This window comes from Somniosus microcephalus, chromosome 9 (genome assembly GCF_052327205.1).
Source record: "Somniosus microcephalus isolate GS21.2 chromosome 9, FLI_Smic_1.0, whole genome shotgun sequence".
In the NCBI taxonomy this organism is placed as follows: Eukaryota; Metazoa; Chordata; class Chondrichthyes; order Squaliformes; family Somniosidae; genus Somniosus; species Somniosus microcephalus.
Window position 1 is genome coordinate 179,384,744 of NC_140995.1, and position 17,636 is coordinate 179,402,379.

Genomic DNA, 17,636 nt, shown 5'->3' on the forward strand with positions numbered 1-17,636 from the left:
CAGGCCATCCTGCTGGGGGATGGAGGTGTAGCGGGATTGTACGTCCATGGTGAAAAGGAGGCGGTTGGGGCCAGGAAACTGGAAACTTTTAAAGTGGTGGAGGGCGTCCGAAGAGTCACGGATGTAGGTGGGAAGAGACTGGACAAGGGGAGAAAAGATAGAGTCGAGATAGGAAGAGATAAGTTCCGTGGGGCAAGAACAGGCTGAAACGATGGGTCTACCAGGGCAGTCCTGTTTGTGGATCTTGGGAAGGAGGTAGAAGCGGGCTGTGCGGGGCTGGGGAACTATGAGGTTGGTGGCCGCAGGGGGGGAAGATCTCCAGAGGAGATGAGGTCAGTGACAGTCTTGGAAACGGTGGTTTGATGTTCGGTAGTGGGGTCATGGTCCAGGTGGAGGTGTCGGAGAGTTGGCGTTCAGCTTCCACTAGGTAGAGGTCAGTTCGCCAAACAACAACAGCACCACCCTTATCAGCAGGTTTAATGACAATGTCAGGGTTGGATCTAAGAGAATGGAGTGCTGCAAGTTCAGAGGGAGGTAGGTTGGAGTGAGTGAGGGGAGCAGAGAAATGGAGACGGCCGATGTCATGTCGGCAGTTAGCGATGAAAAAATCTAGAGAGGGTAAGAGGCCAGGGGGAGGAGTCCAGGTAGAACGGGAATTCTGAAAGTGGGAGAAAGGGTCAGCCGTGCGGGGGGGAAGACTCCTGGCCAGAGAAGTGGGCACGGAGACGAAGGCGGCAGAAAAAGAGCTCAACATCGTACCGAGCTCGAAATTCATTGAGGTGGGGGCGTAAGGGGATGAAGCTCAGGTCTTTGCTGAGGACTGATCGTTCGGGGTCAGAGAGGGGAAGGTCAGAGGGGATAGTGAAAACGCGGCAGGGGGTGAGATTGGGAGAAGGGGGGTCAGAGGAAAGTGAAGGGGAAGGTGGTTCCGGAGGGGCGTTGGTGTTCAAGAGTTGACGAAGCTTGCGATCCTTGACATCGGAAAGGAAGAAAAAAAAGTTTTTTGTTGAAGCATCGGATGAGTCGAAGGATGAAATGGAACTGTGGACCCGGACAGCTTTGAGATAGAGTGCATCGGTGCTGCTGAAGAGAGAGGTCGAGAGTGTTCATGTGGCAGCGCATGGCGTTGAGCGTGGATCTCAAGATGCGGCGAGAGCAGTAGTTCGAGGAACGATGAATACCTTGGAGATATTTGTAATCCTGGGTGGATCCGAAACACGAAGGGTGGAAGTTTAGTTGGAATCCACGTGGAATAAGTTGGAACCGGAGACAGTTGCTGAGGAAAATGATGTGGCTGTGACACCGAGTCTTGGCAGATACCTGATCAAACCCGAGAAGGGAAACTGAAAGTAATGAAGATGAACAAGGTTGAAGAGCCAAATGGAGATCCCGTCGAAGAGAAGAACAGAACTTCTTCAAGGTAGGCATTCCTAGAAGAGGTGTGGCAGTGAACCAAACACTAGTGCGATAGCGAAATACTGCTGCTGGAAATCGAAATAACAACAGAAAATGCTGGAAAAACTCAGCAGGCCAGGCAACATCCGTGGAGAGAAAATAGAGTCAACGTTTCAGGTGAACCCTTTGTCAAGACTAAAGAAGCACAGGAAATGAAATAGATTAAGAGGCCAGGCTGGGAGAGAACAAAAGAGAAGAGACATTAAGAGGTATTCAAAACGAGACGAGATGGTGATAGGACTAGTGGAGACAAAAGACGGCTCTAGATTAGGTGTGAAATGTTCTGGCAGAATGGGAGACAGCTGCCATGTGGGAGAGAGAAAAAAAAAGGAAAGGTGGGGGGGGGGGGGGCGAAAAGGCCAAAACAAAGGTGTGGATAAAAAATATAAGTAAAAATGTAATAGGGGCCGAGGTTCTGATCTGAAATTGTTGAACTCGATATTGAGTCTGGAAGGCTGTAAAGTGCCTAATGATGAGGTGCTGTTCCTCGAGTTTACGGTGAGCTTCCGTGGAACAATGCAAGAGGCCGAGGACGGTGAGGTCCGAGTTGGTCCGAAAGGTTCATATCAATCTGGCTTGCGTCCCTTAGATCAGTTGCGTCTCTGTTTAGGTAGATGTAAAAGATCCCTTGGCACAATTCAGAAAAGAGCAGAGATCTCTCTTGGTGTTGTGACCAGCATTCCTCCCTCAATCAACACCGCTGAAACAGATTAGCTCGTCATTTATCCAATATTCTGTTTGTGGGATTTTGCTATGCACAAATTTGCTGTCCCCTTTGCTTACAAAAACAATATTGACTACACCTCAAAGGTAATTCATCGGTTGTGAATAATTTTGGGACAGCAAGATGCTAGATAAATTCATTTGCAGTATGATCACTTTTCTCTCTTCCGTCCCCCTCCCCCACCCACACCAATTTGAATCTTGGTGGAATCGATCTGTTAAACTACCACATTAACTCTGGAAAAGATTGAAAGTACTTTTTTGTATGTTAATATTTTTGAGAGAATGCTCTGAATTTTTCAAGCCCCTGTGCCACTGTCCGGCTTCTGCACAACCAGCAGCTTATCAGCAAATAGTAAGTGTATTGATCGATATTGATCTTCCATTGACATCAGTGGTTGGATAATTTGGCCCTCTATCTTTGAAGGAGTGGTGGTTTCTACCCATATTAGGTACTGGCTTTGCAATGAGTTAGTGAGATTACTAGCTGCTTATGTCCTTTATGCATAATGATTTTTATGTCCTATTGTTTGAAATGAAAGTATATTTTTTTCCCCCCAAAGGTTGCTGCCACAGACTGTTGGACTGCTATATGTTGGCAATTACGAATGCCCTTTTGCACAGATGAAGGTAAGTGATTAAAGCAGTGCAGTGATTTGAAATTCAATTCAACTTTTGAAGTTTGTGTTGTATGAAATCCCAAAAGCTCGTGTTACCTTAGTGATGAAATTTATGTGGAGAAAATCAAACCCAAAGCTGAGTGACATTTCATATTAATAATGGAAGGATTTTTGTTCCAGACATAATTGAAAAAGATTTACTATACAAAGGATGACCTTAAACATGCATCATTGTTTCTGGGCACATTGTGCTCCCTCCTGAAACATGCCAGTTGTGAATGTACTATTCACAGTAAACAGATTGATGGATTTGAGAATTTGGCACAATTGAGAAAATCCCAGTTTGATATATTGAGAAAACCATTTGTGGACTAAGTTGTGTGAGGCAGTTTTTAGCTCTACCCATCAAGAATTAAAAGGTTACTTTTTGGAACTGCATCCAACTGTCCTGCAGCAAATACAGTCTGAATTAGCAGACATCAGAGGAATCCAAGGCCACAAGCTGTTCTCAATCATTTTAAAATTAATTTAAATGAGAAACTGCAAGTCTTGAGAAGTTTAACTAATTTGGAATGTTCTTTCAAAATAAGAATTTGTAATTTAAAAAAAAATGTAGTGATTGAAGGTGAATTTAGGTTTAAAAAGATGATTTACAAAGAATTGCCATTTCTCTTCATCTTTGACTTTGTTGAAAATTTTCTTTCACTGAATGGCGCATAGGGTCTAGAAAACATGTTCAGGTTTTTATACATTTTGGAAAATTGAAATTGTTAATTTCAGAACGATGTAAATATGTTTTATCAGATATAAAGCCAGATGTTTTCTCAGATCTATGCAAAAAAATAGGAATAATATTTAGAGAACTAGCTTGTGACTGTAGTGTTGATTTCCATGATATTTTAAAAATAACAAACTCAACAATTAAGCGGTTGAGTGATTGATTCCCAACCAGAAGGTTATATAAGCGGTCACTTGGGCTCATTTGTACCAGTTGGATGAGTTTTATCCATTTTCCAGCAGGCCTTTTGATAAACAGTGCCACATGGAAATTGAGCTTTCCATGTTTAATTTTAAATTTGGACAAGGGAAGTGAATAAAATCTAGTGGCTTCTGGCATTCCACTTTAAAGTTGTACCTTCTGTCAGCTGATTTTATTTTTTGGAAAGGCCATGATAAAGAGCCAAGGTGCAGGAAACGATTGGGTTTGAAATGAGTACAAGGTGAGGTAAATCAGGAAGTCGCTTGGGTTGTAAAAACATGAAAATTGTAGAAGGAAGAAAAGACTGAGTAAGATGAGTTCTATCATTTTGAGGTCTGGAAAAGAATGAGTTAATGTCGGAGACCGTATGATGAGTCTCAATTTTAACATTGTTTGAATGTAAGGATAGGGAAGTGTGTGTAAGGTGGCTTTTTGCAGCTTACAATAAACTGAGAGCAAAATTCAGAGGAACACTCCCATAATAGTATTGAAAAAACAGAAAAAATAAGAGGTTGAAGACTTGAGGTAAAGGTGGGTTCATGAGCTTGTTCCTGCATCCTTTCCAGGAGTACAAAATAGATGCTTGAACAGCTTCCCAGGGTAAGGGGACAATATTCAAACCTTGGGCACATTTGGACTTTATAGAGAGTTGAGGGTAGTTTAGGGGAAAAGCTTTTTGCATGGAAGAGGAAGCTAAACATCTTGGAAGCTGCTTTGGCAATGGAGGAGATGTGAGGGCGCCATTTGAGTTCAGGGCTGGTAGTGAGGTTAAAATTGCCAATAGGTGATTACAGATTGGTATAAAGAGAAGTCACAGGGAAATATTTGGGCAAGACTGGAGGAAGACGTACAGTAAAAAGAAGCCTATAAAGATTTTTTTTTAATTATAATATTGTAAGTTTCTACAGAATATGCATTCAAAAAAGAATTCTAAGAATGCCCATAGTACTTGATTTGTTACATGAAAATGAGAAAATTATCCCCAATTTGTAAAATAATGAATTGAGACTTAGGTTTAACTCGGGAATTTCTAATGCCTGATTTGCTTTTTGATTACTACTTAATTTGTTGCATATCCAGTAACTGATTTAAAACCCTATTTCTATGCTGTGAAAGATGAGACAGTTGTTGGCTAACCTTCACAAAAAAAACTTTAGTTTGGCTTAGGTACATTAACTGTATAACTCAATTCAGAATTATATTGCCATAGCTAGGTACTACATATATATTATATATTTGTTCTTAAAGTTAGGCCTTTTCAGTTAATATAGAGAAGTGAAAGGAGAAACTTTACTCAGAGTGGTGAGAATGTAGAACTCGCTACCACGCGTAGTGGTTGAGGCGAATAACATGGATACATTTAAGGGGAAGCTAGATAAGTACATGAGGGAGAAAGGGATAGAAGGATTTGTTGATAGGGTGAGATGAGGTAAGGTGGGAGGAAACTAGACTGATTCCTGGGATGAGGGGATTATCCTATGAGGAGAGATTGAGTAGACTAGGCCTAAATTCCCTGGAATTTAGAAGAATGTGAGGTGATCTCATTGTAACATATAAAATTCTTAAGGGGCTTGACAGGGTAGATGCTGGGGAGTCTAAAACTAGGGGGTCACAGTCTCAGAATAAGGGGTTAGACATTTAGGACTGAGATGAGAAATTTCTCCACTCAAAAGGTTGTAAATCTTTGGAATTCTTTACCCCAGAGAGCTGTGGAGGCTCAGTCGTTGAGTATATTCAAGACAGCGATCGATAGATTTTCGGGTATTAAGGGAATCAAGGGATATGGGAATTGTGTGGGGAGGTGGAGTTGAGGTAGAAGATCAGCCATGATATTGAATGGCGGAGCAGACTCGAGGGGCCGTATGGCCTACTCCTCCTATTTCTTATGTTCTTATGCTCGTGTAGAGCATAAACACCAGCACAGACCTGTTGGGCCGAATGTCCTGTTTTGGTGCTGTAAAATTCTGCATAATATGTAATTCTTCCTCTTCAAGTTTACATTTTGGCTGATAATGTAAAAACATTCAGTCTCTCTTGACCTGGGAGTAGTTTGCTATATGGAAACATTGCTGGGATGTGCTAATTACATCCCCAGGGATGCAGCTTCAACAAGTTAGCTACAATCCTTTTCCTTCCTTATCAGCCTTAGCTCTCGCCTCTGAGTCAGCAATGTTGTGGGTTCAAGCCCCATTCCAGAACTTGAGCACATAATCTAAAATAAATAAAGTTACCTCCACATGTAATGTAATGTGAATGTACTGTTCTGCTGCCAGGATGTTGTGTTTAAGGTGGCCTGATCCTTTAAGGCCATGAAGTTTAATTCCTGCAAGGAAACACTCTCTGAGGTCAATCAGAGTTTAAAGAAGGAACTTTTATTTATATAGTACCCTATCACATCTCTTCGAAACACCTCAAAGCACTTCACATTCAGCAAATTATTTTGAAGTGCATAGTTACAGTATGTAGGTAGATGCACAGCAATGAGCCACAAACTGAAATGTATTCAGTGATCAGTTAATGTGCTTTTGATGATGCTTGAGAGAAGATCATTAGTCTGGACATTGAGAGAGCTCCCTGCTCTTTGAATGATGCAGTGGATGATGCAGTGGAATTTGTATAACTTCCACCTGAACTGCTGGAACAGGAGATGGAGCCTTGTTTAACATCTCACCTGAAGGATAGCACCACTAACAATGCAACACTTCCTCAGTACTGCACTGAAATGTCAACCTGGATTATGTGCTTTATTAGGCCTTGAACCCACATCTTCCCACTCAGAGGGAAGTGTGGTACCAACTGAACCAAGCTGACACTTAAATTCTGCTTGTTGAGTCAAGATAACAGATTGCAGATGCTTGTAAATTTCCAGCTCCTGGTCAATCTGCAAACTCAGCTTATCAACATCAAGCAACTTGTAATTAGCCTCAGCATGGAATGACCACCTTTCTTTCCCATTTTTCTAATACGCTTAACTGGCTGGGGGTTGTGGAATTTCGCTTCAGTGAGATTCAACGTTAGACAGGATTCTTTCTTCAGTTGCAATTGACTTAAATTATACTTCAGTTGGTTGTATTTGTTCAACTCAGAAGCAAGCAGCATAGAATGAGAGAACAGCTGAAGCTGTGATGGAGAGATCCTGTGTGTTTCGTGTGTCCAGGTTGACCACATGGGGATGCACCACCAGCTATTTGTGCTCCAGCTTTCAGAGTTTGAGAGCGAAGGCTTCAAGGGATGCATATTCCAGGAGGTGGTCATTCCAGAAGCAGAACAAGTTAGTGAGGAAAGGAAGTGGGTGACCATCCATTGGGATAGACGGGAGGCAGTACAGGGATCCCTTGAGAGTATTGAATTAACAAACAGATACCTGTGACAATGACAACAACTCGGAGAATGGGAAACCCGAGCAAAACCATGGCAACACAGAGCAAGTGATTGACAAAAGGGAATCAATTGCAAAAGCACAGTAGCAATAAGGGATTTAACAGTCAGGAAAACAGATGGGCGCTTTTGTATCAGCAACCAAGGGTCCAGAATTATTTGTTGCCTCCCAGGTGCTAGGATAAAGGATATTACAGAATAGGTGCAAAAAGGGGAACAACTCAAATTCATGGTTCGTGCTGGAATCAATGACATTGAGAAAGTAATAGAATTGGGGTCCTGCAAAGGTGTCTCAGCAATTAAGAGATAGATTAAAGAGCAGGACCTCCGGGCTAGTAATCGCAGCATTAGTCCCAATGCCACGTGCTAGTTAAAATAGCAATAGTAAGATAATGAAGTTAAAGGCATGGCTGGAGAGATAGTGTAGGAGAGAGTGGTTCAGATTCTTGGGACCAGTTTTGTGGCAGGGCTAGCCTATACAGGATGGAAAAGCTTCACCTGAATAAGGTTGGGACCAGTATCCTCACAGTCAAAGAAACTGTTGCTGTGGGGAAGCATTTACACTAAAATGCAGGCGACTGGGGGAAGAAACGAGAATGAGGAAGTAGAAAGTGAGTGTAGGAAAGATAAAAGAAAAAATCAGATCAGAAGGAGTTGCGATTAAAGCAAGCAAGATTACCAGACAGCCAGAGTGAGGTTTAAGTTGTATGTACATTATTGTGTCCAATTCTGGGCACTACAATTAAAGTGTCAAGTCCTTGGAGAGGGTGCAGAGGAGATTTACCAGGGATGAGGAACTTCAGTCATGTGGAGAGACTGGAGAAGCTGGGATTGTTCTCCTTAGAGCAGAGAAGGTTAAGGGGAGATTTGATAGAGGTGTTCAATATTATGAGGCCATGGTGTGGAGATGCCGGAGTTGGACTGGGGTGGACAAATGTAAGAAGTCACACAACACCAGGTTATTAGGTTATAGTCCAACAGCTTTATTTGAAATCACAAGCTTTCGGAGCGCTACTCCTTCTTCAGGTGAAGTGGAGAGATGCATAAAAACACAGCTTATATAGTCAGAGAATAATGTCAGATGTTTACAGGTAATCTTTCTAACTGCCATTTATCACACCTCAGCAAAGAGATAATCACAGCAATCAAAGGTGTAAATGGTGTCCAAACAGGTCAGTCAGGAAAACATTACATCAAAGAACAATGAGGTGGGGTCACAAGGGGTCAAATGTTGCAGATGCTGGGGTCTGTATGAAAAACAAAAAAACAGACAAAAAACATTTTTTTTTGCTGGAAATCACAGCAGGTCCGGCCGCATCTGTGTGGAGAAAACAAGCCAACGACGACTCGAGTCTGGATGACCCTACGTCAGGTGGGGTTACATGTAGCGTGACATGAATCCAAGATCCCGGTTCAGGCTGTCCTCATGGGTGCGGAACTTGGCTATCAGTTTCTGCTCGATGATTTTGCGTTGTCATGTGTCTCGACTCGTCGATCGACAGTTCCAACGGGCCACAGCGAAAAATCGCATAGACCTCCTCAGAAGACAAACACGGGACACAACCAACAGAGTACCCTTCATCGTCCAGCACTTCCCCAGAGCAGAGAAACTACGCCATGTTCTTCGCAACCTTCAACATGTCATCGATGACGACGAACACCTCGCTAAGGCCATCCCCACGCCTCCACTACTCGCCTTCAAACAGCCGCCTAACCTCAAACAGACCATCGTTCACAGCAAATTACCCAGCTTTAAGGAGAACAGCGACCACGACACCACACAACCCTGCCACAGCAACCTCTGCAAGACATGCCAGATCATCAACACAGATACCATCATCACACGTGAGGCCACTACCCACCAGGTACATGGTACATACTCATGTGACTCGGCCAACGTTGTCTACCTCATACGTTGCAGGAAAGGATGCCCCGGACAACGGATGAACGGACACCGCGCAACAATCGCCAGGCAGGTGTGTTCCCTCCCAGTCGGGGAACACTTCAGCAGTCAAGGACATTCAGCCTCCGATCTTTGGGTAAGCATTCTCCAAGGCGGCCCTTGAGACACACGACAACGCAAAATCATCGAGCAGAAACTGATAGCCAAGATCCGCACCCATGAGGACGGCCTGAGCCGGGATCTTGGATTCATGTCACGCTACATGTAACCCCACCTGCCGTAGGGTCATCCAGACTCGAGTCGTCGTTGGCTTGTTTTCTCCACACACGTGGCCGGACCTGCTGTGATTTCCAGCAAAAAAAATGTTTTTTGTCTTTTTTTGTTTTTCATACAGACCCCAGCATCTGCAACATTTGACCCCACCTCATTGTTCTTTGATGTAATGTTTTCCTGACTGACCTGTTTGGACACCATTTACACCTTTGATTGCTGTGATTATCTCTCTGCTGAGGTGTGATAAATGGCAGTTAGAAAGATTACCTGTAAACATCTGACATTATTCTCTGACTATATAAGCTGTGTTTTTATGCATCTCTCCACTTCACCTGAAGAAGGAGCAGCGCTCCGAAAGCTTGTGATTTCAAATAAAGCTGTTGGACTATAACCTGGTGTTGTGTGATTTCTTGTCAAATAAAGTGACTTCCTCTCATCGGATTTGAGGCCTTTGTACCGAACATTGGAGGAACTATTCTTCCCCGAACAATATGTTATTACTTAACAACAACAACTTGCATTTATATAGTGTCTTTAACGTAGCAAAACGTCCCAAGGAGCATTATCAAACAAAATTTGACATCAAGCCACATAAGGAGATATTAGGACAGGTGACCAAATAGCTTGGCCAAAGAGGTAGGAGTGCCTTAAAGGAGGCGAGAGAGGTAGAGGAGCGAAGCGGTTTAGAGAAGGAATTCCAGAGCTTCAGGCCTAGGTAGCTGAAGGCACAGCTGCCAATGATAGAGCAATTAAAATCGGGGATGTGCAAGAGGCCAGAAGAGGATTAATTTAAGTTAGTTCAAATATGTTCAGTTTTCCTAAAGCTTTTATATATTGCTGTAGAATATTCTCTCTCTCACGTACACACGTTATTGCATATTTCAGTATTTCTGAAGTTTATATGAAATTCTATGAAATACACAAAGTATTATGAATACAATTTGGTGAGCTGGAGTCTCAAATTTCCAGGTATTGCTCAATGTGACATTTTCAATTTTCCATACTAGCCATCCTATAACCTCTGAGTTTTGTCAAATTAGAGGCCAACAGTACCAAATTAGAGGCCCTTTTATCATATGGGCCCATGCCCACTAGGAACTAGATTGACATTCCCCAAACTCAATTCATTTGACTTAAAGCCAGCAGTCATAGGAGACTTCAATCTAATCAGTTTTGGGTTGGTTTTGAATCCAGATTCCAGAGGTGAAAGACCAGTGTCAACAAATCGTGGTATGGATAATATTCTGAGGGTTGAATATTTCATTGGTAGCAAAAGTTAATAATGCTGATGAATCATGGAAAAATAGGAGCAGGGGTAGGCCATTCGGCCCTTCGAGCCTGCTCTGCCATTTATTATGGTCATGGCTGATCCTCTATCTCAATACCATATTCCCGCTCTCTCTCTCTCCATACCCCTTGATGCCTTTTACATCTAGAAATCAATCTATCTCCTTCTTAAATATATTCAGTGACTTGGCCTCCACAGCCTTCTGTGGTAGAGAATTCCACAGGTTCATCACCGTCTGAGTGAAGAAATTTCTCCTCATCTCAGTCCTAAATGTCCTACCCTGTATCCTGAGACTGTGACCCCCTTGTTCTAGACCCCCCCCCCCCCCGGCCCCAAGCCAGGGGAAACATCCTCCCTGCATCCAGTCTGTCTAGCCCTGTCAGAATTTTATACGTTTCAATGAGATCCCCTCCCCTCTCATTCTTCTAAACTCTAGCGAATACAGGCCTGATCGACCCAATCTCTCCTCATACGACAGTCCTGCCATCCCAGGAATCAGTCTGGTGAACCTTCGCTGCACTCCCTCTATGGCAAGTATATTCTTTCTTAGGTAAGGAGACCAAAACTGCACACAGTACTCCAGGTGTGGTCTCACCAAGGCCCTATATAACTGTAGTAAGACATCCTTGCTCCTGTACTCAAATCCTCTTGCAATGAAGGCCAACATACCATTTATTTTCCTAACTGCTTGCCGCACCTGCATGGTTGCCTTCAGTAACTGGTGTACAAGGACACCCAGGTCCCTCTGTACATCAACATTTCCCAATCTATCACCATTTAAATAATACTCTGCCTTTCTGTTTTTCCTACCGAAGTAGATAACTTCACATTTATCCATGTTATACTGCATCTGCCATGTATTTGCCCACTCACTCAACTTGTAAAATCGCCTTGAAGCCTCTTTGCATCTTCCTCACAACTCACAATCCCACCTAGTTTCGTGTCATCAGCAAACTTGGAAATGTTACATTTGGTTCCCTCATCCAAATCATTGATATATATTGTGAATAGCTGGGGCCCAAGCACTGATCCCTGAGGTACCCCACTAGTCTCCGCTTGCCACCCCGAAAAAGACCCATTTATTCCTACTCTGTTTCCTGTCTGTTAACCAATTTTCAATCCATGCCAGTATATTACCCCCAATCCCATGTGCTTTAATTTTGCACACTAACCTCTTACGTGGGACTTTATCAAAGGCCTTCTGAAAATCCAAATACACCACATCCACTGGTTCTCCCTTATCTATTCTACCAGTTACATCCTCAAAAAATTCCAGTAGGTTTGTCAAACACGATTTCCCTTTCATAAATCTATGTTGACTTTGTCTAATCCTGTTGATATTTTCTAAGTGTCCTGGGTGTCCTTGTGCACCAGTCGCTGAAGGTAAACATGCAGGTGCAGCAGGCGGTTAAGAAGGCAAACGGTATGTTGGGCTTCATAGCGAGAGGATTCGAGTACAGGAGCAAGGATGTCTTGCTGCAGTTGTACAGGGCCTTGGTGAGACCACACCTTGAGTATTGTGTGCAGTTTTGGTCGCCTTATCTGAGGAAGGATGTTCTTGCCATTCAGGGAGTGCAGCGACTGATACCTGGGATGGCAGGAATGATGTCTGAAGAGAGATTGGGTCGATTGGGCTTGTATTCGCTAGAGTTTAGAAGAATGAGGGGATCTCATTGAAAATTATAAAATTATAACAGGACTAGGACAGACTAGATGCAGGAAGGATGTTCCCGATGGCGGGGGAGTCCAGAACCAGGGGTCAGAGTCTAAGGATAAGGGGTAAGCCATTTAGGACTGAGATGAGGAATTTCTTCACCCAGAGAGTGGTGAACCTGTGGAATTCTCTACCACACAAGGCAGTTGAGGCCAATTCATTAAATATATTCAAGAAGGAGTTAGATATATTTCTTAAGGCTAAAGGGATATGGGGAGAAAACAGGGACAGGGTACTGAATTTGGATGATCAGCCATGATCTCATTAAATGGCAGAACAGGCTCGAGGGGCCAAATGGCCTACTCCTGCTCCTATTTTCTATGTTTCTATGCCCTGTTATCACATCCTTTATAATAGACTGTAGCATTTTCCCTACTACTGATGAATCAACATTGAAGTAGTCATCATACTTCTGTGCTGCTAATGAATGCATGTTACAGCCTGGTGCATTATAGAACACATCTGATAGATTTAGTCTTTCACCCACATATACATCGGTCATCCAGTCACGGTGCTAAATCTATTTGTTGAAATTGTTTGTCTGTTTTCACTTCTGAGACAATGGAACAATTTGACAGTATACATATTTAGGTAAAATTAGCATTGCAAGTAACATATCAGATTGTATTGGCCAAGAATAATGGACCTAAGATCGATAGTACTTCAGGGCCTGGTTTAGAGTGCATGAAGAAATGGTAGCGGTCATATGTGAGGCATTGGTTGATATTTTCAATGGCTCACTGTGTATGAGTTAGTCCTGAGAATTGGAGGGTAGCTTGTATGTCCTGTTAAATAAAGAAAATAAATCAGACCGTGGAAACTGTTGGCTTGTAAGCTTAGCTTCAGTTGTAGGTAAAATATTAGGAAGCATGATATGAGATACTATTAAATAACAATGAACGTTTTATTGATTACCACAGCTATTGGGATACCCAGAGCTCATGCCTTATTGATTTGATTGAGTTTTTTGAGCAAATGACTAAAACAATCGATAATGGACGTCCAGTGGATATTGTTTGCTTAGGTCCCTAAAGGGATTTTTATAAAGTTCTGCATAGATGACTATTAGGAAAAAAATTAGGTGTTCAGGTAATTACTGGAGCAAAAGAGCAGAATCTTATTTAACACCTGAGCAGCACTCTACCTTTTTTGACAGGTTGTTTCTGCATTTCACTGTCTCGGGAAATTGTGGTACAAAAATTTTACCTGGCACCTTCTATTTCCTCCCTTGAACAGAAGGGTCACTTAGTTAATGTGCACAGGACATTAGCCATCTTGTTGGTAACAACAACAACTTGTATTTATATAGAGTCATAACAGCACAGAAGGAGGCCATTTGGCCCATCGAGTCCATGCCGGCTCTCTAGAGCAATCCAGTCAGTCCCATTCCTCCGCTCTATCCTCGTAGCCCTGCAAGTTTATTTCCCTCAAGTGCCTATCCAGTCTCCCCTTGAAAAGATTGAGTGTCTCCGTTTCCATCACTTCCGTCGGCAGCGAATTCCAGGTCCTCACCACTCGCTGCGTAAAAAGGTTTTTCCTCACACCTCCCCTGTATCTCTTGCCCAAAACCTTAAATCTGTGTCCCCTAGTCCTTCACAGAAATCACAGAAACCCCACAGTGCAGATAGAGGCCATTTCGGCCCATCGAGCCTGCACCGACACATATCCCACCCAATCCCCGTAACCCCTACACCTAACACATATCCCCATTTAATCCCCCTAACACTAAGGGTCAATTTATCATAGCCAATCAACCTAACCCGCACATCTTTGGACTGTGGGAGGAAACCGGAGCACCCGGAGGAAACCCACGCAAACACGGGGAGAATGTGCAAACTCCACACAGACAGTCGGAACAGCCTTTCCCTGTCTATCCAAACCCATCATAATCTTGTACACCTCTATCAAATCACCCCTCAACCTCCTTTGCTCTAATGAAAACAAATCCAGCTTCTCCAACCTGTCCTTGTAGCTAAGATCCCCCATTCCCAGAACCATTCTGGTAAATCTATTCTGCACCCTCTCAAGTGCCTTCACACCCTTCCTAAAGTGTGGTGATCAGAACTGGATGCAATACTCCAGTTGTGGCCTAACCAGCGTTTTGTAAAGTTTCAGCATAACTTCTCTACTTTTGAACTCAATACCTCTATTTATGAAGCCCAAGATCCCATATGCTTTGCTAACCACTCTCTCAATATGTCCTGCCACCTTCAGGGACCTATGCACATTAACTCCCAGGTCTTTCTGTCCCTGTACACTCTTTTTAAAACTGTGTCATTAAGTATCTATTGCCTCTTCCTGATCCTTCTGCCAAAATGCATCACCTCACGCTTCTCTGTATTAGCCTTTCTATGTCCTGTTGCAGTCGATTGATACCATCTTCACTGTTCACCACACCCCCAAGTTTGGTGTCATCGTCAAATTTAGAAATTCTACTTTGTATTCCAATATCCAGGTCATCTATATATATCAAAAAAAGCAGTGGCCCCAGCACTGACCCTTGGGGAACACCACTGTCTACCATCCTCCAGTCTGAAAAATAGCCATTTAACACAACTCGCTGTTTTCTGTCCTCAAGCCAATTCCTTATCCAAGCTGCCACTGACCCACCTATTCCATAATCCTCAATTTTGTTAACCAGCCTTCTATGTGGCACTTTGTCAAACGCCTTCCTAAAATACATGTAGACAACAGGAATGACGTATGAAGAGAGATTGGGTCGATTGGGTTTGTATTCGCTAGAGTTTAGAAGAATGAGAGGGGATCTCATAGAATTTTATAATTTTCAATCAGGTCTAAGGATAAAGGGGTAAGCCTTTTAGGACTGAGATGAGGAATTTCTTCACCCAAAGAGCGGTGAACCTGTGGAATTCTCTACCACAGAAGGCAGTTGAGGCCAATTTGTTAAATATATTCAAGAAGAAGTTAGATATATTTCTTAAGGCTAAAGGGATCAAGGGATATGGGGAGAAAGCAGGGATAGGGTACTGAATTTGGATGATCAGCCATGATCTCATTAAATGGCGGAACAGGCTCGAGGGGCCGAATATCTTCTATGTTTCTATATTGCAGTCCCTTCATCAATCCTCCCTGTTACTTCATCAAAAAATTCAATTCGATTAGTCAAACACGATCTGTCTTTTACAAATCTGTGTTGGCTCTCCTTAATTAGCTTAAACCTCTCCAAGTGCCCGTTAATTTTTTCCTTGATTGTTGTTTCTAAAACTTTACCCACCTTTGATGTTAAACTGACCGGCCTGTTGTTATTAGGATTGTCCTTACACCCTTTCTTGAACAATGGTGTCACATTTGCCAGTTTCCAATCCTTAGGCACCTCCCCCGCATCTAGGGAAGATTGGAAAATTATGACAAGCCCTTCCGCTATCTCCTCCCCTAATTCCCTTAGTAACCTGGGATGCAAGCCATCTGTACTAGGCAACTTATCCACTTTAAGCATACTCAGTCTTTCTAGTACATCCTGTCTATCAATTTTCACCCCTTCCTTTGCTTCTACCTTTTCCACTTCTACCGATATTTTGTCAGCATCCACCTCCTTAGTAAACACTGATACAAAGTACTCATTGAGTATTCTAGCCTTGCCTTGCCCTGCGCCTCTAAGCATATATCACCTTCATTGTCCCAAATAGGCCCCACCCCGCCTCTTACTACCCGCTTACTGTTTAAAGTGCCTTTAACGTAGTAAAACGTCCCAAGGAGCTGCACAGGAGTATTTTAAGACAAAATATTTGACAATGATCCACATAAGGATAAATTAGGGCAGGTGACCAAAAGCTTGGTCAAAGAGGTAGGTTTTAAGGAGCGTCTTAAAGGAGGAAAGAGAGGTAGAGAGGCGGAGAGGTTTAGGGAGGGAATTCCAGAGCTTGGGGCCGAGGCAACAGAAGGCCCGACCACCAAAGGTTGAGCGATTATAATCAGGGATCCTCGAGGGCAGAATTAGAGGAGCGCAGATATCTCGGGTCGGGGGGGGGGGGTGGTGGTTGTGGGGCTGAAGCAGATTGCAGAGATTGGAAGGGGCAAGGCCATAGAGGGATTTGAAAACAAGGATGAGAATTTTGAAATCGAGGCACTTCTTAACCGGGAGCCACTGTAGGTCAGCGAGCACAGGAGTGATGGGCGAACGGAACTTGGTAGTGAGATGAAAGACTCGTCAGTCCAGCCAGTTCTTTGTTTCATTTCGGAAAAAGAACTTTAGTAAACGGAGCTTAGCGTAGTACATCTCCTTCTATTGCTCCCTGCTAGGACAGGACCCACCAGGAAAAGTAAATGCTTCCTTCACATTACTCCACTTAATTCAAATTATCTGATCATTCACATTTTTAAGCACTAAATTCCCACTTTGCTGTATTAGTTATGCTGTTTAATTCAAATGATTGGATAGATCATTTTTTTCTCGTGCAAAAAGTGACTTTGAATTATTAGGAGTAGACTGTGCGTATGTACTGCTACTAAGGCCAACCTCTGGAGGGTTCCACTCAAGACCATCTGTAAAGCAGATACTTTGAGCATAATGCACGCTTTCATGAAGTATTACTGTCTTGAGTTTACTCTTGCCATTGCTTTGCTCCTGGTGAAATGGAAATGTGAGTTTTCAAAACCTCACCAACATTTTTTGTATTGCTATGATATACTCCTTGTATGAAAGTTGAACAAATGAGGAAAAATGTTACCTAAGCCACCATAAGCAGAGACTTCCGCTCTGGAAGAAGTTCAACCTTCATGTTCAAAGCTTTCACCCAGTCTACCCCTCATTTTCTTGATTGCCCTGGCATGGTTTGATGTTTATCTAGTTTTATTTTCTTGTTTCAGTGCTGTTGCTAGAGTGTTTTTATTTGTTCTCCCAAGTGTGGGTGATGCCCTTAAGGACATCAGTGAACGAACCGCTTGGGTTCTTGCGTGCCTGCCCAAAAATGATCCGATTTATTGAATTCAATTTCAACTTGCTACGGTGGAATTTGTTGCTCATGAGCTCTGGGTTGCTGCTCCTGTACCACAACCACATGAATTCTCAGTGAAGTCTCTTCTGGGCAATGGATTATGGGGTGTGGTCCGGAACAAGGTATTGCTTAGAGTGGGAAAAGGTCACCTATCAGCATGCTTACTTCTTGAAGAGGCAATACCCAGATGTTTCTTTCCGTTATCGGGTGATTGCAATATCCTAATTTTATGTTGAATCATAGAGTTATACAGCACAGAAAGAGGCCCTTCAGTCATCGCGTCCGCGCCGGCCATCAAACCCTGTCTAATCTAATCCCATTTTCCAGCATTTGGTCTGTAGCCTTGTC

At 43.0% G+C, this 17,636-nt stretch overlaps 1 protein-coding gene across 2 annotated transcripts in view; it reads left to right on the forward strand.

Annotated features, from left to right (window-relative positions):
• Positions 1–17,636, forward strand: part of rngtt (RNA guanylyltransferase and 5'-phosphatase) — a 440,634-nt gene that overhangs the window by 385,389 nt on the left and 37,609 nt on the right. For both annotated transcript variants that reach the window (XM_085997644.1, XM_085997645.1), the window contains one exon: positions 2,742–2,808. In XM_085997644.1, the coding sequence (XP_085853770.1) occupies positions 2,742–2,808 (67 nt within the window). The remainder of the gene's footprint in view (positions 1–2,741; positions 2,809–17,636) is intronic.